At 53.1% G+C, this 20578-nt stretch overlaps 5 protein-coding genes across 5 annotated transcripts; 2 read left to right on the top strand and 3 right to left on the bottom strand.

Annotated features, from left to right (window-relative positions):
- Positions 1 to 186: 186 nt before the first annotated feature.
- Positions 187 to 2272, top strand: STEHIDRAFT_128886 (uncharacterized protein; the record flags this gene model as incomplete). The annotated part of the gene is made up of 6 exons (XM_007301012.1): positions 187 to 304; positions 379 to 736; positions 810 to 868; positions 939 to 1347; positions 1410 to 1608; positions 1673 to 2272. The coding sequence occupies 6 exons, from the start codon at positions 187 to 189 to the stop codon at positions 2270 to 2272; spliced, it is 1743 nt and encodes a 580-aa protein (XP_007301074.1).
- Positions 2273 to 2808: 536 nt separating this feature from the next.
- On the bottom strand, positions 2809 to 4342 carry STEHIDRAFT_108629 (RTA1-domain-containing protein; the record flags this gene model as incomplete). Its single annotated transcript, XM_007301013.1, has 10 exons — positions 2809 to 2954; positions 3024 to 3094; positions 3165 to 3357; positions 3423 to 3462; positions 3522 to 3599; positions 3658 to 3680; positions 3751 to 3833; positions 3977 to 4121; positions 4178 to 4285; positions 4339 to 4342. The coding sequence occupies 10 exons, from the start codon at positions 4340 to 4342 to the stop codon at positions 2809 to 2811; spliced, it is 891 nt and encodes a 296-aa protein (XP_007301075.1).
- An 864-nt stretch (positions 4343 to 5206) lies between these two features.
- Positions 5207 to 8783, bottom strand: STEHIDRAFT_128887 (DNA repair helicase; the record flags this gene model as incomplete). Its single annotated transcript, XM_007301014.1, has 18 exons — positions 5207 to 5557; positions 5630 to 5810; positions 5870 to 6069; positions 6134 to 6319; positions 6380 to 6551; positions 6606 to 6675; positions 6738 to 6951; positions 7012 to 7109; positions 7167 to 7270; positions 7323 to 7419; positions 7497 to 7620; positions 7703 to 7819; positions 7888 to 8007; positions 8109 to 8300; positions 8420 to 8497; positions 8567 to 8613; positions 8674 to 8704; positions 8757 to 8783. 18 exons carry the CDS (start codon positions 8781 to 8783, stop codon positions 5207 to 5209), a joined length of 2409 nt encoding a protein of 802 aa, XP_007301076.1.
- A 167-nt stretch (positions 8784 to 8950) lies between these two features.
- STEHIDRAFT_166293 (uncharacterized protein) lies at positions 8951 to 10648 on the bottom strand (the record flags this gene model as incomplete). Its single annotated transcript, XM_007301015.1, has 4 exons — positions 8951 to 9228; positions 9293 to 9403; positions 9460 to 10521; positions 10601 to 10648. 4 exons carry the CDS (start codon positions 10646 to 10648, stop codon positions 9022 to 9024), a joined length of 1428 nt encoding a protein of 475 aa, XP_007301077.1. The 3' UTR covers positions 8951 to 9021.
- A 329-nt stretch (positions 10649 to 10977) lies between these two features.
- Positions 10978 to 20491, top strand: STEHIDRAFT_119085 (FTHFS-domain-containing protein). Its single transcript, XM_007301016.1, has 26 exons — positions 10978 to 11743; positions 11819 to 12096; positions 12155 to 12228; positions 12309 to 13103; positions 13173 to 14081; positions 14178 to 14516; positions 14587 to 14824; positions 14878 to 14989; positions 15042 to 15619; positions 15674 to 15731; positions 15784 to 15833; positions 15886 to 16769; positions 16832 to 17136; positions 17202 to 17369; positions 17432 to 18286; positions 18361 to 18482; positions 18551 to 18970; positions 19030 to 19213; positions 19282 to 19340; positions 19399 to 19529; positions 19603 to 19700; positions 19769 to 19829; positions 19894 to 20012; positions 20072 to 20092; positions 20165 to 20191; positions 20257 to 20491. Exons 5-15 carry the CDS (start codon positions 13927 to 13929, stop codon positions 17485 to 17487), a joined length of 2943 nt encoding a protein of 980 aa, XP_007301078.1. The 5' UTR covers positions 10978 to 11743; positions 11819 to 12096; positions 12155 to 12228; positions 12309 to 13103; positions 13173 to 13926; the 3' UTR covers positions 17488 to 18286; positions 18361 to 18482; positions 18551 to 18970; positions 19030 to 19213; positions 19282 to 19340; positions 19399 to 19529; positions 19603 to 19700; positions 19769 to 19829; positions 19894 to 20012; positions 20072 to 20092; positions 20165 to 20191; positions 20257 to 20491.
- Positions 20492 to 20578: the final 87 nt, after the last annotated feature.

A 20578-nucleotide genomic window follows, 5' to 3' on the forward strand; every position in this document is an offset into this window, starting at 1 on the left:
CTCGTGAAGCCTTCTGTCCCGCTCATCATTGCACCGTCGCTCACCATGGGCTACTCTAGGACATGCTTGGCCCTCGGAGCCTCGCTCCTCGCATTGACGGGAACCGTCTCTGGGTTCCCACATGATACGCCGGCGGAACAGACGATATTCAGTACTGCGACGTCGGGGAAATCTGAAGCGGACGAGATGGCTGGTCGGGAGTGGAGGTGGGACGCGAAGCCTGATCCGGATGAGACTGGCAACTACATTTTTCACTCATTGCATTCGCTAGTGCAACACTGGCCTCACACTCGCTATCGCAACGGTGTGTTGACCACGTCCTCCCTGTCTTGCTTAAATGAACGGTCTTCCTGACACTAAACGGATTGTATCATACAGGACACTCCGTCGTACCCGCCGCAGTTCCCCCCGGTACGACTCTCTACCACGGCCGTGGCAACTCCTCCATCCCCACCCAGCCCGAATGGCTCGCCTTCGACCCAGAGCACTCCTACATCTTCTGCGGCGGCGAGTGTCACCTCCAGACGTTCGTCACCACGCGCGAACTCAAGCTCGCGTACTTTGACGGGAACAGCGCGGCGAACCTCGATTCGGGGACGTATGATACGATGGATCTGTTGCTTTGGGGGAAGGTCAGGCCAGATATGGTGTGGAGGGAGTGGGATAGGGCGAAGGAGGCTTGTGAATGGGGAGCGAAGTGGGGGTTCGATGGGTTTGTGAGGATGGAGATGGATTTGTGCGTTTTGGTCTTCTTGATTTTTATTCATTCTTTTGTGCGATGACGGCTTACACGGACGTATATTTTATAGCGAGATCGTCATGTGCGATTTCAGCAAGGGTCTCGAGCTCGTCAATACTCATGATCTGAGTGAGTCGATCTAGACACTCCAAACATCGTTCTTCCACGCATTCTAAGTCCTCTATTCTTTTTATTTTAGTTCCCTTCGCTGGCCACAAACTCATGGGCCCAGACGATCAACCCAAGGATGGTGAGACCAGGCCCGGACCAGGTGGAGGCAGAGGCCGCAGACCATCTCCCCCTTCTGATGACGACCACTCCATTGATGAGACCGACCGCCGAGGACGAGGACCACCAGGTGGCGGGCCTGGTGGCCCAGGAGGACCAGGAGGACCCGGTGGGCCTGGGGGACCTGGTGGAGGAGGAGGTCGTGGAGGTCATGGACCGGGTGGCCCAGGCGGTCCTGGAAAGGACCCTGAGCCTGATTTACCAGAGATGTGGCAGGGGAGTGTTCGTTCGGGCGGACAGGTCTGGTGGGAGGTTATGCAGGCGGGTGCTTGGCATAATCATTTCCCTGGCGAGACGAGGATCAGGGTCGATACCTCTAGGTTGGTTTAATTTTCGTACTGATCTGTTATTTTTCACTGAGGAGATTGCTTTTTTTTGGCAGAATGGTAACACTTTTTGATACCAAGTACAAGAGTGGTGTAGAGGCCAGACGGGATCACACGAGAGAATCCTTCCGCGCCGGAGACATCAACGAGGCAGACGTTGAGCTGTTCAGGAAGGAAGTCGAGAGTACTTTTGACCATGAAGGATGGGGTAGGGATGGTCAGAGCAGCGGCGTCGATTGGATCGGATTAGCTAGAGTGAGCCTCGCTCGGATCATCCGTATGTCTAATGATTGCATCTGACGAAATACTCGTTTCATAGGTCGTTGTGGATCGGTATGGCGATCGTCTTGAATTGCTCCGCCATCTCCTCGAGGACAAGAGCGAACGCAACGTCACGGAAAGCGCCGAAATTGTTCGACAACAGCTCATGACCATGCTCGCACCCTACATGCTCAATACTGCAGTACCCTCCAACGATACCACCTCTGCCAGTGACCATCAATGGGTGGCCCCCATGGCTATGCATTGTGCACTGACCCACACGCATTGGATGCGCTCTCTTACCACGCTCACACCACAAGAACGGGTACTCAAGACCGCCGTCGAAGACACCCTTCGTCAAGTTTGTCGTGTCCTCTCTGAGATGTGGATCGATGCCTTTGCCATCGAGGCAGACATTAAGGACGAGAAATTCGACAAGGTAGAAGGCGTCGTGGCTCAGTGGACGGTCCAGGTGAAGGACCTGATGGCTTGGTTGGACTGGAACGTTTGGGTGAAGTGTAGACCTGAGTGTGGGCCCGAGGAGTGGTGCTATATCCCGACATGGCCTTCCATCGGTTGGGGCGGGGGACAGGTCGATATGACGCCGAAATGTGTCTCGAAGTTCGAGAGTAGGGTAGGTTTCCCGGGCGGTCGTTGATTTGCTCGATTTAAGACGAGAGGGATTGTGCGATCGGACATAACATACTCATTACTATTCAGGGTTCCGTGTTTGTTTTCGTGGAAGAACTGGTAGAGCTAGAAGAGTGTGCATACCAGATGTCTAGAAGTTTCTCGCCATTCCGATTAGTGACCACTTATAACAAGTATATATCTTCCTAACTTAGGCCTGCTAGCGCATATACTGGAATGACATACTATTGAGCCACGGGATATTCTTTGAGTGTAGTCATCCCACAACCATCGATTACCGCAAAAATCTTCTGCTATAACAGTCACAAATAAGTTAGGTTGGGTAAGTAAGGTTACACGAGGTATCACAAGCTCTAGTAGTAAGTAGTGTCCAAGTCCGTCCAGGCTGTAAGTGAGGTAGCAACGAGTCGACAGTGCCGAAGTCCATTTGGGTGTGGTCAATAGGTGAGTGTAGGTAGTAAACCGATCATGTAAGTATGCAAAAGTGTCCGTCGAAACAAACCGGAGAATCATCAAAACTGACATCGTCACCGCGAGATGTTTCTATACTGCTTGGTAGTTGAAGGAAGACAATGGGACCTCGCTGGCCGTCTTCTTCTGTGTCAATGTGGGCTGCGGGAGAAGGAATCCAGGGTGGAAAATGTTGAGTGTGTACATGGCGAGTGTGATCATAGCACCGTCGAAGACATCTGTTAAGTAGTGGGTTTGGTAAGTCAATTGGCACAAGACGGAGAGATTCGAGTGGGCAGGAGACGTACTGAAGTAGACCTGCGTCGTGATGACGGTGCCGTTCCAACCGTCTGCGAGCTCGATGGTACGGTAGACAGAACTAAAGAGGTACGACAAGAGGTAAGTTACTGACGCAAGTAGGGGCATGGGTATTGAGTAGCTGGACGTACCGAATAAGCAAAAAGGTGGTCATTAGGATCATGGCGAGGATCATGAGTTTCATGCGCTGAGTGATGGGCATCTTCAACTCCGCTGCGATAGTGTCCGTGCTTCCGTTGCCGCTACCAGCCCTGCGGAATGGTCTGTCGGTGAAGTAGCGGAAGAAGAATTCTGCGGCTAGGCAAGCGTAGACGACGATGGCGACTAGGAGACGAAACATAAAATGAATACGTGTCTAGTGAGGTGAGGAGAGGGAAACAATAACGTACCGAGCTGGAAGACGATTCCCCCCAACATGATGTTTCCGCCCTGAAAGGAGTATATGGTCAGACAAAATATGTATCGAGAACAAGGGGCATGACTCGTACTGCGTTGGTGCCTGCTTCATCGTCAGCGCTGGAGGCAATGCCGCCTCCTGTGCCTTGTACTACAAGGGCGATGATATCCTGAAATAGAGATCATCAGTACAGAGCAAGAAGTGAGAGACCGAAGGAAACCACGTACGCATGTCAGGAACAGCTGAGTATCTATAAGGACAAAGAATAGCGTACGTCAGGAAACTGTACAGTAGGATGTCCAACGAACAAAGAGTCATACATCTCTTGGAGCTGAGGCGACTATAGTTTTCTCCTAAGAGAGCAATGAGGCGTCCCAAAATGATGAAGTTTGCGGCGATGAATCTAGAAACCGAAGGTCAGCTAAAAAAAAAATAGCTGCAGTGATGAAACACGAACGGTGTCGGAGCGATAATTGTGGTGGTGATTCTGAGGAGAAACATTGTTAGTTCACTGTCTGCGAAATTGTTATAACACCGAAAGCTTACTGCATGAGGAAGGGGTCACCAGCAATCGGGTTTTTACTTGACCAGAGCCTACCACTCCATCCTATGCACTCGATGAGACCCGCGAGCACGGCGGTTGGGAAGAGCCACCATAGACGGCTCCGTGCAGCCTCTAGCACATGGATAACTGTAATATATAATTCTGAGTACTGTGCTTCACGAGAAAAGAGTAGGGTAACGTACGTGTCGACAGCCCAAATAGGGCAATAAATAGAGCACAGACCCATTCTGTGGGGATATAGCCATATTGTGAGAGTTCATCTTCTGTAGGGGTTGTCGCGCCGTTGGAGCCTGAGAAGGACGTCAGACAACCTTGGACATAGAAGTTATGAGCTGAAGCTTACTCATGATAGTATGCGAGAGAGAGAGAAGAAGAAGAATAAAATGATTACAGGAGACAATAGAATGAAGGGGGAGGTAGTGAAGCGCTTCCCAGAGCAAACCTGTGGTATTTATCTGCATGCGTGTCTCAGCGTGTTCTCCGTCCGTGTACTTGACCGGTGATCATTGCCCGTCGTTGTAGCCTTTGATGGCGATTTGAACTACCAACGACGACGCTGGTCGAAAGTGTTTGCAATCCCGCAGCAGAGGGCGAGGGCCCGCACCGCCTCCATACCACTCTAGTGATGGCACTCGTTCAACGTTCAACGTTCTACGATCACCCGTTTCCAACGGCTAGATATCGGCACAGAGACTGGATCGAGTCAAATCTCTTGGTCAGGAACAAAGATGGAACCGCCCAGAGTCAACATTCTCGCGGTCCGTGATTGGTATTTGTGTCTTGCAGGTCAATGGACATCCCGTCGGACACGGTCCAATCCATCTACACTTAGGAGCATCTATACACAGCCAACAATTCAAGAAAGGTCACGGTGATTGATGAGATTGTTTAAACAGGACTGCGGTTAACATCAACCCAAGCCAGGCCCTCTGATCAGTGTGTGCCACAGCTGTGGAGGGCACATTGCTCGTCCACTGTGTGGACGGGCACTCAAGATAAGTACGAGGCGGCGTCAAGCTTGAACATGACGCTGGTCTTGGCGCAGGCGCCACCTGCCGTTCGCCATCAAAGTTAAGTTCGCCACACTGCTTGTTGCAATGTACCTGACTTATAATACACTCGCGCGTAGCGCTGAGTGTTGCTCACTGCTATGCACTGAGCACCAGAGAAAGGAAGAAAAAAATACCAGACCACGTACTAATAAAACACAATCATACATCCATCTCAATGAGCATCCTGTCCGAAAATCCTCCATCTCCATACTCATCCTCCTCGTCCACCATATCCCCATCCCCTGCGGCCTCTCTTTCCAGCCTTAACCGCTCAGCCTCCGCCACCGCCTCAGCCTCGGCTATTCGCTGAGCGGCCTGAGCTTTCTCGACGTCCTCTTTCGTCCAGAGCGACACCCCAGTCAGGTTGTCGCCCACGCTCTGTGAGATCGTGCGCATGAAAAGCTTGGAAAGCGTGAGGGCCATGTCGGTGGAGAGGTTCGCTGCGGTTTCTGTGATGTACTGGTTGATCCACCGTGGTAGCTTCGCTCGTTTGTCTGCTCGTGCGAAACGCTGAACAAAGTTGAAGTTGAAGTGAGATCGCTGGTGGACCACAGCCTGGAATGAAGAGGCGATGCGACGTACCTTGTCCGCGAAGACCATCAATCCCCAGTCGGTCTTTCCACGCAGGACACGACCAACACACTGTGCCGCGTTCCGCATAGCATCGAATCCAAGGAACTCGGACTCTCGTATCCGGTAAGCATCTCGAAGATATTCAAGACGAGCTTTCAGAATACGACTCTCGGTGTACTGGTAAGGAACACTGTATGCGCAGAATGAGCACAAAAATAGATGGTTCGATACGCTGAAGGATTCACGCACCCAAACATGATGACAGCACGTCCATAATTATGGTCGAAATCGATCCCTTCCGATACCTTTCCACGAGCGACAGAAAGCAGTACGGCCCCACGGCCGTTGTCGCATGCTCGTCGATAGTTTTCTAGTGCTATACTGGTCTCGTTCGCGTCCGGTGTCTCGACGAAGATCAATTTGTGCTTCCAGACCTCGTTCAAAATGCCCTATGGTGCCGTTTGACCATCAGTACGGATACTACCTTGAACGAAGGTCAGCTAGCTTGCATACCATATCGTTCCATGCAGCCACGATAGACTCCATATACAGATAACTAGGAAAGAAAGCGACGATGCCGTCCGGCACGATCTTGCTGTACTCTACCAATATGCTCCCAAAATTGCGCACGACCGCGGGGTCATTACGAACCTCGAACCGTGAGCTGATAGCGACTTGGTCACTGCCACGGGTGATGACCTGTACATTGCCACTCGTCAACGTGATCGGTCTGGAGATAAGAGAGACTGAGATACGAACTAGTGGAAGGAAAGCGTTACGAGTGAGCGTCATAGCGTATGTCTCCTGCACCACTGGTGTGAACTGCAACATCTTTGGATACATGTCCAGTGGTGAGATCGTTCCCGATGTGATGACCACACTACTGAATCTCTCAAACACAGGCTTGATGGCAATAGCCGGGTCGAGACAACTGCCGTATGATAAGTCGAGAGTAGGATGAAACAACAACGTCTTAGCAACTTACGTGAAGTGGAATATAGGATTTGGTACGGTAGCATTGTCCGTTTCGAATGGCTCGAGTATGAGCAAGAACCCTGGGAAACGACCTTCAGCAGAGACATCGACCACGACTCATCTTGTTTGATGGCTTGCGCACCTTTCTCATATGTTGATACTAATGTAGCAAAGCTCGCCACTTTCTGTAGAGCAGAAAACTCATCCAGCCGGTTAATTTCCAATGTCTTGACGAGCGACTGAAGACGCTCTGCACAGAAGCGCAGCGGTCGTCGCTCGATGTAGGTTATGTCTTTGAGATGTTGTAAGAAGGACAGCGGGGTCTCGGCGACGACGTGTAAGACTCTCATTCGAGTCTGATGGGAACTCGAAACGTGAGCACGAGGTTATGAAAGAAGGTACGAAGAGATGCTTACCTTGAGGTACTCTACGAAACGCTTCAAGAATGCGACGAAGTGTTCGGCTTTACGGATATTACCAGGTATTGCCTCGTTAAGCAGGTCTTCAGGCAGAACTTTCAAGAAAGATTGTAAGTTTGAACATAGGAGCATGTCACTTTCACGACACTCACCTGGATTACTCATAAAGGCGTCTTCATCTGATGCAGCATCTTGAAGACCCTCAACGAGCTTAGCGTACTCGTCCTGCAATTTCGAGGCATCCGTCTTTTTGATCCTTGACAGCTACACTCAACACGGTGCCAATCAAAAAGATCAAATAAACTCACTCGTCAATTTTATCGCCGAGTTTATTGACACTGCGGGCAGCCGAATCGAGCATTGGTCGTGTAAGGTCGATACTCAATGATTCAATGCAAACGTTATCTGCCAGACGTTCAAACGTTCAGCCACTTGAACCCTACCACAAAACAGTTGGGACGCAGAGTGAGTAACAGACATACCGATGTTGTGCGCCTCGTCAAACACGACTATCGAATCCTTCGACATCTCCTTCGACACTTGTTCCGCGACTTTTGGGTCCAGGAGATAATGGAACGAATAAATCACGATATCGACGAAAGGCAACTAATTCAGCACGTCCAAGGAGGCCCTTCTCAGCGATACAATCTAAATGCACACACGACAGGGTAAAAGTCAAAGGGCGTACCATTCGACGGACGGTGAAGTAGGGACAGGTACCCTGTTGACGACCGTAGTCCATCACGTCAGCGAGGGTCCATATGCCTGGTGGGATGAGGTTTCCTGGTTCGCGTTCGCCGAGTTTCTGAGAACGCGAATGATATTGCTTACTTTGAGAGGATGAATGAATGTAGCGGAGAAGTTGGTGCTCACTTCATGAAAGTCACATAGATCCACAGAACCAGGGTTCGCCCTCCCCTTCTGACAAGCCGCAGAGTTCGTCATATCTCGACACCGCGCATCGACCACCTTTCCCTTCTTCTCCTTCGATACCTATATTATCACCAGCGCCACAGCCACGATATCAATCCACCGCACCCAACTCACCTCATTCCTGTGCGACAACGACGACAAGAAGGGAAACGACGACACACCTCAGGATGTATACACAGATTCTTCCTACTCGTCAACCCAATCCCCATAAACCCCTGCTCCTTCACTCTCTGCTCCTCCGTCTCCGCTTGCGATATTCGATACTCCATGAGTCGTCGCAGCTCAGCCAGGGCTTTTTCGATCTCGGGGACGGTACGCGAGCAGTAGATGAGCTTGCGTTTCGTCGGGAAGAACTATTCTCATTTCATTCATTCATTCATTCATTCATATGTGAGCAACGTGTCAAGGTGGTGATGAGTGTAAGAGGTCAATAATGTGAAGGAAGCGAAGGAAGCGAAAGATGCGGACTGACTTGTTGGTATGAGACGATCAGGGAAAGTAGGGATACGGTCTTGCCCGTACCAGAAGGCATCTCCAGCACACAGTGACCCTACAATAAACAGTAAACGCCAATTTAAGCAAGGGAGGGAGCATGGCATTGAATCAGATGGGAGACTACAGTTGCGTCCAGAGTCCGTTTAAGGTCGCACATGTATGCATATTGTTCTTTCGGAGTGGTCAGCCTGAGTTCAGCTCGAGAGGACCGGCGCGCTCAGGCAGACAAACCTGGGTAGATGCGGTCATAAGGAAAGATAATCTATGCCAAGGTTGAGTTTTGAATATAAAGGAGCGAGCACATCCTTGCGTACCGGTAAGTCGTCGATGAAGAACTTCATGGTGGTAAGGGAGAGGAGAGAACGAACTGAGTCGAACGCGGACGCGGGACGCGTAAATGACGCGAGTAACCGACAGTTTGGCGGGACGCCCGCCACACGGTAAACGAACGCCACTCAGAGCCAGAAGACAGCAACAGCATCGATAGCAAAAAATACAAAGTTAAGGTGCGACATATATGTATAACGACGGCAGCGAAACATGAGAGCGCTGGCCAAAAGGTGACATGGCAGGAAAGCATCACTCCACGACCTCCCCATTCTCCCGCTCCCGCTCGGCCTTCGCTCGATCCTCCATCTGCTTCTGACGATGCTTCTCCATCTCCCAATCTGCTCGAAACGCCACAGCTAGGACGTTGGGCCACAGCGCCCTGCCCTTTCGTGCGATCATTTGTTCTTCGAAATTCAGGATCTTGTCGTGTTGAGCGCGTAGGTCGAAGGCTGGACCCTAAGTGAGGATCGAAGAGAAATGATTAGCGTGCAACATGATAGTTCCCGACGAAAGTTCATACCGATAGTGCTGCTCGACGAGCACGATCATCCTCTCGCATCTTGTCGAGTTGTTTCCGTCGGTCCTCTTTGTCCTTATGACTGACTCCTGACCGCGGTGTCGATCCACCAACCTGCTTACAAGTTAGCCAGACAGTTCAGAATGAAGTGCGAAGTAAAGTTGACGCACCCCTTTGAACAAAGAATCATAGACCGACTTGTTCATAAGATCGACCTCGACCTTCGCCGGAGCCTTAGGCTGCTTCTTCGTCAATACGCCATCATCCGCTTTCCCGTCAGCACCCACATCACTCCTCCCCTTCGCTGCCTGACTCGGCGCATCCCCAACAGAACCTCCCAAAGCAGGCTTATTCTTCTTGATAGTCGGGAACTTCTGTTTCTTTTTGAACGACGGCAACGGTGCGGACTCCTTCGTGGGCGGTTCAGGAGCAGGAGCCAGAGATCCTTCGCTTGGACCAGACGGCAAAGAATCGACGTCGACGGTAGTTTCGGGTGGAGTGGTATCGTCTGGCCTTGTCCGTTTCTTGAGTTCGCTGCTCGCACCGTTCTGTTCACCGTCCTTCGCCTTCGCCCCAGAAGCGCCCATCCGCCTCTCATCCTTGATCTTAATAGGTCTATCCACTTTATCCTTCTCCTTCGCAGCAGCAGCAGCCCGTCCTTTGCCCTTCAAAACACCTCCCTTCGGTACCTTCGTCTTCGTAGCGGCATTCCGCCTAGGCTCAGGCTCGAAATCGTCGTCCCCTGGCTCGACGTACGCTTCCCGTGCCACTCTCCTCTCCCTCGGCGGTCCATCATCACCGATATAATCTTCGTCGCTCTGTTCCTCCTTCGCACCGTCGTCATCGTCCGAGAGAACGACGTGCCGCTTCGCCTTTCTTCGAGGCATAGATTCCCTCCTGGACTGTGTGGCGGGTACGACGACCTTATTCTTCTCTTTCTCTTTCTCCTTCCTTTGTGAGGATGATGAGGCCCGGATGGGGTCGAGACGAGCATCGTCCACTGCGGTGCTGGCGAACTCCGTCTCGACATCGACGTCCATATCCTCCGCGTCGAGGTCGGCGACAGATGCCCTGCGAGGTCGTTTCGTAGGAGGTTGGGAAACATGTCGAGAAGATGCAGAGCGGGGAAGATCGTCTCCGTAGTCGTCTTCGTCCTCTGATTCCACGACGGCGCGCTTAGTGGGTTTACGGCGCGTCGTGCTGATAGTCGGTGTCACCTCCGCCGAAGAACGCTACGAATGTTCAAAGCACAAGAGACATTCGTGTCAGTTCACTCGAGTATAAGTAACCAGAAGACAAGAGAGGAAGAACCATTGGATCAGACCGTGCGGGTATCTTTATCTTGAGAGAGGAGGACATCGCGCAGGCGCTGTGGGAGGGGTGGTCTATATACTCTGGCAGCTGTTTGATGATGGTTGTGGCGCGGAATTTCGAAGAGAACGCCAGATTGCTGTGTAAGTTACCGCGACGCGCTGGCGGGCCGGAGTTCCGGGCGCGACTTGTGTTTTTGGACGCGTTCGCGTTTTCGTCCGACTGTGAAGATGGCCAGTCGACTGCTCTCTCTTCGTCCACCAGCATCGTCGTCTCTCCCTCGCAACCGTTTCATTGCTCGTCCAAGACGTCAATGTCGATGGCAGTCCACCTCTACTGTTCCACCTCAAATCCCAGTGCTGGGCAATGTCTACCCCACGGACTCATACACCAACATTACACCTGCAATCATCTCCAAACTCTCTCGCCGACTGCACACCCAAGAAGGTCACCCAATAGCCACCCTCCGCACGCTCATTGAAAACCACTTCCCCGACTACACCCATCTCTCCTCCCTCTCCCCCCTCGTCACACCCTACCAGAACTTCGACTCCCTCTCCTTCCCGGCCGACCACCCCGGCCGCTCCAAAACCGACTCGTACTACATAAACAAGAACCTCATGCTCCGCACGCACACCTCCGCACACGAAGTCGAGACGTTCGCCAAGGGCGTAGAACGCTGGTTGCTCACGGCCGACGTGTATCGCCGCGACGAAATCGACGCGTCTCATTACCCCGTCTTTCACCAGATGGAAGGCGCAAAGATATTCGGCACGGACCCGCACAGTATTGCAGAAATCGAAAAGGACAACGAGAGACTCGAACATCACCTCCGACAGTCGAACATCACGATCGAAGACGTCCCACACGTCTCGCCTACAACGAACCCCGCCCAACCAGAACACGACCCTCGACACTCCGAGATCGTCGCGAAGAACCTGAAGTTGTCGTTGAATAGCCTGATGTATGAGGTCTTTGGGGCTGTGGCGGGCGCGACGAAGGAGGAGCCGTTGAGGGTGAGGTGGATCGAGGCGTATTTCCCGTTTACGAGCCCGAGCTTTGAGGTCGAGGTGTTCTTCAGGGGGAAGTGGTTGGAGATATTGGGCAGTGGCGTCGTGATCCAGTCCACTCTGGACAGCGCGAGTGCGTATCATATCATTGTGTGAACTGCTCATTCATCCGGTCTATTATACTGACGCTGCTATATGTATCGCAAAGAGGTCGCTAATAAGATGGGCTGGGCATTCGGACTGGGTCTCGAGCGAATCGCCATGATTCTTTACTCCATCCCGGACATTCGTCTCTTTTGGTCGGAGGACCCTCGGTTCCTCTCTCAATTCACACCCGGCAAGATATCTACGTTCCAGTCTTACTCGAAGTACCCGCCTAGCTTCCGTGATGTCAGTTTCTGGCTGCCAGAGCAAGGGCTGCACAATAACGACGTCTTTGATTTGGTGAGAGATGTGGCGGGAGACTTGGTCGAGACGGTCGAGGTGGTAAGTCACTCTTGCTCTTGCTCCAGCTCTCAGGAAGTGAACAAGAGATAATGATTAGATCGACGAGTTCACCCACCCCAAAACGGGTCGCAAGAGCATGGCTATCCGCATCCAATATCGCTCCATGGACAGGTAAGCACGAGCGCCGACCCACCTCATCACCGCGTCCGGTAGCGCAAAGAAACTGACTCCATCCATCCCGTTCGCCGCAGATCACTGGTGGGTATAGAGGTCAATGAGTACCAGGAGCAAGTGATGTCACGCCTGAAAGAGCAGTTGAGAGTTGAGATTCGGTGACATTAATGCATGTTATCGTAAAAAGCCGTCGTCCCTCACGGCGCCCGTCACCACTCCTTCGTACCGTCCTCTAAGCGTCCGACCCACCCTAATGCCCCTCTCTGACCCGTATGTTCTCCTAATGGAGGTGCCGGTGATTGGCAGGCGAGAGTGGGCCACCCATACCCTCCGTCGCAAAGCGCAAGCAAGGACCAACAGTATTATGATGTATCTTGAGCCACTCCGACCTGGGCCGCCCTCAGTACCCTGTCCTTGATCGTATACCCTGTTTTTTGGCAGTCGATGACCGAACCGGGCTCCTTCCCAGGTATAGGTGCTTGGTAGAGGGCCTCGTGCCGGTTAGGATCGAACTTGTCACCAGTCGGATCGAAAGGTTTGATCTGGTATTTGAACAGCGTTTGGAGGAGTAACCGGTGGGTCATCTCGACGCCGGTGTAGAGCTCCTGGAGGTGGACCGCTGGTGACTTGTCTGTTGGTGGTGATTGTGAGGGCTCAGAGGAGGATGGGGATTGGGAGGGTTCGGAGGGTTCGGAGGGTGGGGTGGTGAGGACGGATTGGGGGACGGATTTTAGTGCGAGAGCGAGGACGTCGACGGTCTCGAGGAGGTCGCCGGCGAAACGAGTGATGGCGAAGTCCTTCGTTTGTTCCTTCTCGCGTGCGGCATTACGCTGCAGGTTGAGGAAATCTGCTTGGAGGTATCGCAGACGGCCCTACAAAAGTGTTCAACCTCCAAGTAAGTCCTGTGCTGGGGATGTGACGAGACAGAAGAGAACACGCACGGTGAGGTCGACGACCTCGTCCTCCTTCGTCTTGAGCTTAGCCTCGACCTCCGCACAAGGATTCTCGGCGGCAGCGTCTGCAGGCTTTGCCTCCTCTTTCGACTCTGCCGTGCCCTCCTTGCTCGATGACGCGTCAGAATAACTGCGTGCGTTCAAGGCTGCCCTGCGAGGCATACGACCGACCGACGAACGCGCGAGTGCGCGGGACGAGAGGGAAGAGGTGGCAGCGCGGAAAACCTGCATGGCGCGGGCACGGTTTTTGTCGTAAGGTAAGAAAGGCGAAAGAAGGAAAAGTGATGTGGTGAGGGTGAAGAGAACGAAAGAAATAATAAAAGAGGATGAGCGAGACGTGTAAAGGCGGGTGAGGACGGGCGTCTGTTCGTCCAGTCTGACGAAGGCGATTCGTCCACGGAGAACAACGGTGGCTTTCCCGAAAAGTTTTCCTCGCGCGTGGCGTGCTGTGGCGTGCGTATGGAATGTGGCGCCCCACGTTCGAGGTGCCACGCCGATGAGTTTTTTCCGTTGCGTCGGCTCTAAATCCGAGTCCGTCGCCAGCAGAACTTTTTGCGATCCTTGCGGTGACTCGACGACGCGAAACACCAACGCGACCCGCCTCTTTATTATTTATTGGAGCCGCGGGCAACTGAAAGGTCGAACGTACGACGCGAACTAAGGACGTTCGGAACGCCGTGCACGCGAGCCTTAACTTATCTACCCGGCAGCCCGGCGCTGTGATATACTCTCGGTCCTCGTTATGGGCCTCTTCAGGCTCTCTTTTCGCGCTCCCATCCTTTCCCTTTCCTCCTCTTCACCCACCCCCATCTTCTCCAGCCGTCTCTCTGCTAGGACGATGGCCTCTGCTTCTTATACGGGCTCTGCGAAGCTCATCGACGGCACGGCTATCGCAAAGTACGTCTTTCGTTATTTTTTTTGTTGCTGTTTAGATCATACGATCACATACCCCCAATATTTCGATACTCATCACACGCGCACTCTGCCTTACAGGTCTGTTCGCGAGGATGTCGCTGCTCGTATCAAGTCTATCAAGAGCCAGTTCCCGCGTTTCCAGCCTCAGCTCGCCATCATCCAAGCAGGCGCACGCCCCGACTCGAGCGTCTATGTCCGCATGAAGCAGAAGGCCACTGAGGAGGTCGGTATAACCTACAAGCACATCAACCTCCCGGCGGAGGCCCAGGTCGACGAGATCATTAGCGTCGTCAAGAAGCTTAACGACGACGAGTCGGTCAGTGGGATTCTCGTCCAGTTGCCTTTGGGCGATCATATCGGCCCTGAGGGCGAACGTACGGTCACTGAGGCTGTCAGCCCAGAGAAAGACGTGGATGGGTACGTCTGTTTTACATTCATGCGTCTGCTACTCGTGTCTTACTGTGAGGATTGGGGTCGGATTCGCTAGGTTCCACGCGTATAACATCGGCCATCTTTCCTCTCGCGCTTCTGTGCCCCTATTCACACCCTGCACCCCAGCCGGCGTCATTCGTCTCCTGGAGTCTACCGGAGTTCCCATCTCAGGTGCTCATGCTGTCGTTCTCGGTCGCAGCGACATCGTCGGCAGCCCTGTCGCGGCTATGCTTAGGAACAAGGACGCCACGGTCACTCAGTGCCACAGCCGTACCAAGAACTTGTCGGAGATCGTACGTTTCATTCATCAGTTCGCATCTGGGGAAGGCTCATCAGCTTTGTATAGGTTAAAACCGCGGATATCGTGGTCTCGGCTATTGGCAAGGCGGAATTCGTCCAAGGGTCCTGGTTGAAGCCTGGCGCCGTGGTCATCGACGTCGGCACAAACTATATCCCTGGTAAGCTCATCTGTATACCTCACTCTACAATACTGTCTCATCCATTACACAGATGCAACCAAGAAATCCGGCCAACGCCTCGTCGGCGATGTCGACTTCGCATCCGCTTCCAACGTCGCCTCGCACATAACACCCGTCCCAGGAGGCGTCGGCCCCATGACCGTCGCCCAACTCATGGAAAACACCCTCAAATCCGCGGAACGTCTCTGGGACCTCTCCCGCTCGCGCAAGGTCAAACCCCTCGCTCTCAACATCCTCGAGAACGTCCCCTCCGACATCGAGATCGCCATGGCGCAGACGCCCAAGCCCGTCACCCAGCTCGCTCAGGAGATGGGTCTCCTGCCCGATGAGCTCGAGAGCTATGGGAAGTATAAGGCCAAGGTCGAGCTTAGTGTGCTTGAACGGTTGAAGCACAGGAAGGATGGGAAGTATGTCGTTGTTGCGGGGATTACGCCGACGCCGCTTGGGGAGGGAAAGTCGACGACGACGATTGGGCTGGCGCAGGCACTTGGGGCGCATCTTGGGAGGCCGGCGTTTGCGTGTGTGAGGCAGCCGAGTCAGGGTCCTACGTTTGGGATTAAGGGTGGTGCGGCTGGTGGTGGATACAGTCAGGTTATTCCTATGGACGAGGTGAGGATGACTTTCTCTTCAAATGAGGTCAACTTGACTGACTTGTTAATGCAGTTTAACTTGCACTTGACTGGAGATATCCATGCTGTCACTGCCGCGAACAACTTGCTTGGTGAGTTTATAGACTTATTTTCGTGGAATGTTTTCCTAATGCCACACCTCAGCTGCTGCTCTTGATGCTCGCATGTTACACGAGGCAACTCAATCCAACAAGGTACGTCCGTCCATCGTCGAACGAGACCATAACGCTCAACCTTGTACTCCAGGCCTTGTACAGCCGTCTCGTGCCCACCAAGAAGGGCAAACGCGAGTTCGCTCCTCTCATGTTCAAACGCCTCCAGAAGCTCGGAATCACCAAGACCGACCCTAACTCCCTCACTCCGGAAGAAATCACCCGTTTCGCCCGCCTCGACGTCGACCCGGCCACCATCACCTGGAACCGCGTCCTCGACACGAACGACCGCCACCTGCGGAAAATCACCATCGGCCAGAACCCGACCGAACAGGGCCACGAGCGCGTCACCGGATTCGACATCGCCGTCGCGAGCGAGTGCATGGCCGTGCTCGCGCTGACGACGAGTTTATCGGATATGAGGGAGAAATTGGGCGCGATGGTCGTTGCGACGAGTAAGGGCGGAGACCCGGTCACGGCGGATGATATCGGGGTCGGAGGTGCGCTGGCGGTGTTGATGAAGGATACGGTGAAGCCGAACTTGATGCAGACGTTGGAGGGCACGCCGGTGTTCGTCCATGCTGGGCCGTTCGCGAACATCGCGCACGGGAATTCGTCGATCCTCGCGGATCGGGTGGCGTTGAAGCTCGCGGGCACGGAGGAGGGCGACTCGGACGACCGTGTTGGGTATGTGTTGACTGAGGGCGGATTCGGCGCGGATATGGGCATGGAGAAGTTCTGCAATATTAAGTGTAGGGTTTCGGGGCTCACGCCGGACGCGGTCGTGATTGTGGCGACGACGAGGGCGTTGAAGATGCATGGGGGTGGACCGGAGGTGACGCCTGGGAAGCCGTTGGCGGATACGTACACCAAGGAGGATTTGGTCACGTTGAAAGAGGGGACGAAGAACCTGGTCAAGCATATTCAGAACTCGAAGAAGTTCGGGTTGAAGGTCGTCGTCGCCATCAACCAGTTCTCGTACGTCTTGTCTCTTTCACACCGCCTTCGCTCACTGTGGACTAATATACCTCAAAATGCAGGACCGACTCTGCCGCGGAGCTCGAGCTCATCCGTGAGCAGGCCTTGTCTGGAGGTGCTGACGCCGCTGTGGTCAGCAACCACTGGGCCGAGGGTGGTGCCGGGGCCGTTGAGCTCGCCAAGGCTCTCGTTTCCACCTGCGAGGGCGAGTCAAGCTTCAAGTTCCTTTACGACCTCGACATCTCCATCGAGGACAAGATCACCACTATTGTGAAGGAGATCTATGGCGGCGATGGGATCGAGCTCAGTGACCTCGCCAAGCAGCAGATCGACACTTACACCCGCCAGGGATACGGGAACCTTCCCAGTAATAATAAACTCTTACTCTAGGTGGAACAGCGATACTGACTGATGAAACTTTTTCCACCACAGTTTGCATGGCGAAGACGCAGTATTCGTTCTCGCATGACCCGAAGCTCAAGAATGTCCCCACGGGCTTCACGGTGCCCATTCGTTCTGTGAGACTTTCCGCAGGAGCTGGATTCCTGTACCCTCTCCTCGGAGACATGCAGACCATGCCAGGACTTGGAACACGCCCAGGTCAGCATTTCTTCCTCTCACCTCTACACCTACGACACTGACATTAATATCTATACTCACAGGCTTCTGGGAGGTCGGCCTCGACCCCGAGACTGGTCGTGTCGTTGGCTTGTTCTAAGCGCCTCCTTCCTACGCGTCGAAAGAGTTGAAAAACCCGAAAATAGACCATCAAACACTCGAATACGCCGAGGTGTATCTTCACCAGATAGCTTCTGCCGCTGCTAGGGCTTGAAGGGATTCCAAGAAGCACACCCGTCTCAACACGGACTGCTGTATAACCGTTTCAACAACGGGTGACGGTCGCCGTATTTAACATACGATGGCACGCCCGGGAGTGTTGTTGTTGTTGTGGCGTGCGTGTCGGTGGACGTGGACGTGGGCGGGAGTGTGGTATTGTTGTTCTCCCGATGGGGATGGTTATATATCGAGTCAACCTCGAATGTGTTGCATCTTTATGTGTCGTGTGCATCCAATTCTTGGTTATGATGATGCTGCAGCAGAAATAAAAGTCTCATTGCTATTCTCTTTTCCAAGATCCTACACCAGCAGCCTCGTGCATCGTGTCTACTAATCATGCGCCTCCGTTCTGAGCTAAATGTCCCGGACGACGCACCACCCCAGTATTCCCAACATCGTTCGTCAACTGCTGAACATTAGATCCCAGCGGCGCGAGGCTACCACCCTGGTGATCAGAGACGATCACGTTCGACGACGCACTGACTTCGCGGTCATAAGTGTTGCCCGCGGTATCGGTATATGTGAGCGTATTCTCGCTCGTGCCGTTGGCACCGCTGTTACCTGTCGAAGCGGTGTGGAAGAATCCGCCCGCGAGCTGGTTCTCTGTGATGGTCGAGCCGAGGATGAAAGGTGCGGGGAGGATCGTGCGGTCGTAGGAGTGGTTGAATGTGGCCGTGTACTTTTTTTTTTTTTTTTTTTTTCTTTTGTTAGAGGGTGTTGATAATATTATGCCAGGGAGAGTAGGGACTTACAGTTGCTCCCGTCAGGGGTCAGTTCGGTGAAGTTGATGAAGAGCGGGAATGAGAAGGAGTCCTGCATCACTTGTACGCCGTTATGGGTGGACGAGACTTGACCCGACGATGTTTGCGTTACGAGCTGCATACCGTGCGTGCCAGTATTAGTGACATGGTATGCCATTCGAGGGAGGAAGAGGTCGCGCCCACCTGAATAGTCGCATTATCGATATACTGCTGCAGATTCGAATACTGCAACTCCTGGCTGAACACCACGTCCGTCACCGTCCCATTCCCACTCACAATCGTCGACTCGATCCGCACGCTCCTCGTCGCCGTAACCGTCACGTTCAAATTCTCCCCCACGAAACTCCCCGTCGTCGTCGAATCCGCGAAGTCCTCCACTTCGTGGACCGTTATGTTTCCCGTCGTCGGGGCGGACGAAGAATCGAGTTGGACTTGTAAGAGGCCGGAGACGAACCAGTTTTGGTTGATGGTGTGGTCGGATTCGGCGGAGGCGACGTCGAGGGTTATGTTGTGGGGTGAACCGTCGGTGAGGATGGGAATGAAGGGAGTGAGGTCGAGGAAGTAGGTCGGTAGGTCGATGGCACCGTAGGAGGTGATAGGTCTGTAGGAGAGGACGAGGGTGAGGTTTCGTCTATATTGGGACGGCCAGGCAGTACTGACCTCCACGCTGTTGGGACAATACCTCCCGTGAAGATGACGGCGTATGGAAAGACAGCCCCTGCTACCATACCATCCACAAGAAGACGGACTTCACGGAATGGACCTTGGCCTATGGTCGTTCCCGGAGGAAGGTCGTCGGCAAACTCGTTCGCTATGTTGAAGTACCAGAATTCTTCATTGCCGTTCCTATGGAAATTTCCATGAGTAACGCCTAGTAAAACAAAGACGTATAAGACGGAAGGCCTTAGACCTACCCTGATGCGAAGAGCTCAGCATAGGCTGTGACCGCATTTTGTGGCAATGTTACATTGAGCTGGTGTGCATAGATCAATTCGAGTTATAAGAGGAACGAGTCATCCATGATCACTTACAGAAAACCCAGGAGGCACTGAGGCATCGTCGCCTGTAGTGTTCAATAATGTGGATAGGGGGACGATCAGGTCTGCACGAGGAGCAGGCGGATTCTCTGTAGACGAAGCGAAGAAAGTCGCCTCGACGGTAGCTATGTTATTTCGGAGTGAATTCGGTATGTTTCGTGAGCAACGTCTATGCGCTTCAGATAGAGGATTACTGACCTGCGTATTGTCCGTCCAAGCCGGTCTCGAGCAGATTATCGAGCTGGAAAATGAAAGTCCCACTGTTCTCAAAGAGAGGGAGGAAGCGCGTCACATCCCTACGAAAACAAAATATCAGGTCTTACAACCTCTGTACCAGAAACCATACTATACGAGACATACTCACTTGCGATACGTCCAGATGATTCCATCCCCAGAGGTAGGCTCCGGAGTCGACGTGCGCCAGACTGCGTCGTATGAATATACTTGTCACATTTTCTGTTGCACGAACAAGAAAATGCGTGCACGTACTCTCGACGTTCTGGAATGTAAATATACCCAATCGGTCGAATTGAGTTCCGTTGGAGGTAACCGTGAGATTGAGGGAGATCCCTGCCCAAGAGCCAACTGGGCCACAATCCGTGGGCGGTCTATAGTGCCACATACATATCAACGTCTGGAACTCGGAAATTGTTCGGAGCGTACGTACGTGAGCTGAACTATCTCTGGACTGCCAATGTCGTTAGAATACGCTTGAGGCCAGACCGATTCCGAGAGCAAACCAACAGAGAACAACACGCACTCTCCAAACGAGTTTCCAAAGGTGCGTCTGCCGCACGAGAAACATTATCAGCGATGGCCCTTTTCTCTTCCCGTGAACAGCATGGCACGCACTGCAAGATTGGTACCGTGCACGTCTGAGCATCCTGAGGCAAAGGCGGGGGTTGAGCGACCTGAAAATCCACGAGCGCAGCTCCCTTGACTGTTGTCACCACGAAAAGCGACGCTACAACAACCGTCACTAGCCAAAGCCTGCAAAGCTCTGGAAATCCCATGACGAATTGGTCTCAAGAACCGACAGAGAAGAGTCAAGGAAACTCAACGACGACCTCGCAGTGGGGAAGAGGACGATGACGGAGAGTGGGAAACCTATAACCGATGCACCCAGGGGTTTTATATGCACATCGTCAAAGCAGCATGAGAACCCAACTTGGCT

The sequence above is a fragment of the Stereum hirsutum genome (assembly GCF_000264905.1).
Source record: "Stereum hirsutum FP-91666 SS1 unplaced genomic scaffold STEHIscaffold_3, whole genome shotgun sequence".
Lineage (NCBI taxonomy): Eukaryota > Fungi > Basidiomycota > Agaricomycetes > Russulales > Stereaceae > Stereum > Stereum hirsutum.

Excerpts from the sequence above, each read along its gene's own strand:
- STEHIDRAFT_119085 (XM_007301016.1), top strand. The coding sequence starts at position 13,927 with ATGGGCCTCTTCAGGCTCTCTTTTCGCGCTCCCATCCTTTCCCTTTCC. Across the intron at positions 14,517-14,586 it reads CCAGAGAAAGACGTGGATGG|GTTCCACGCGTATAACATCG; the intron begins GTACGTCTGTTT and ends CGGATTCGCTAG. Across the intron at positions 15,834-15,885 it reads AGGCAACTCAATCCAACAAG|GCCTTGTACAGCCGTCTCGT; the intron begins GTACGTCCGTCC and ends CTTGTACTCCAG.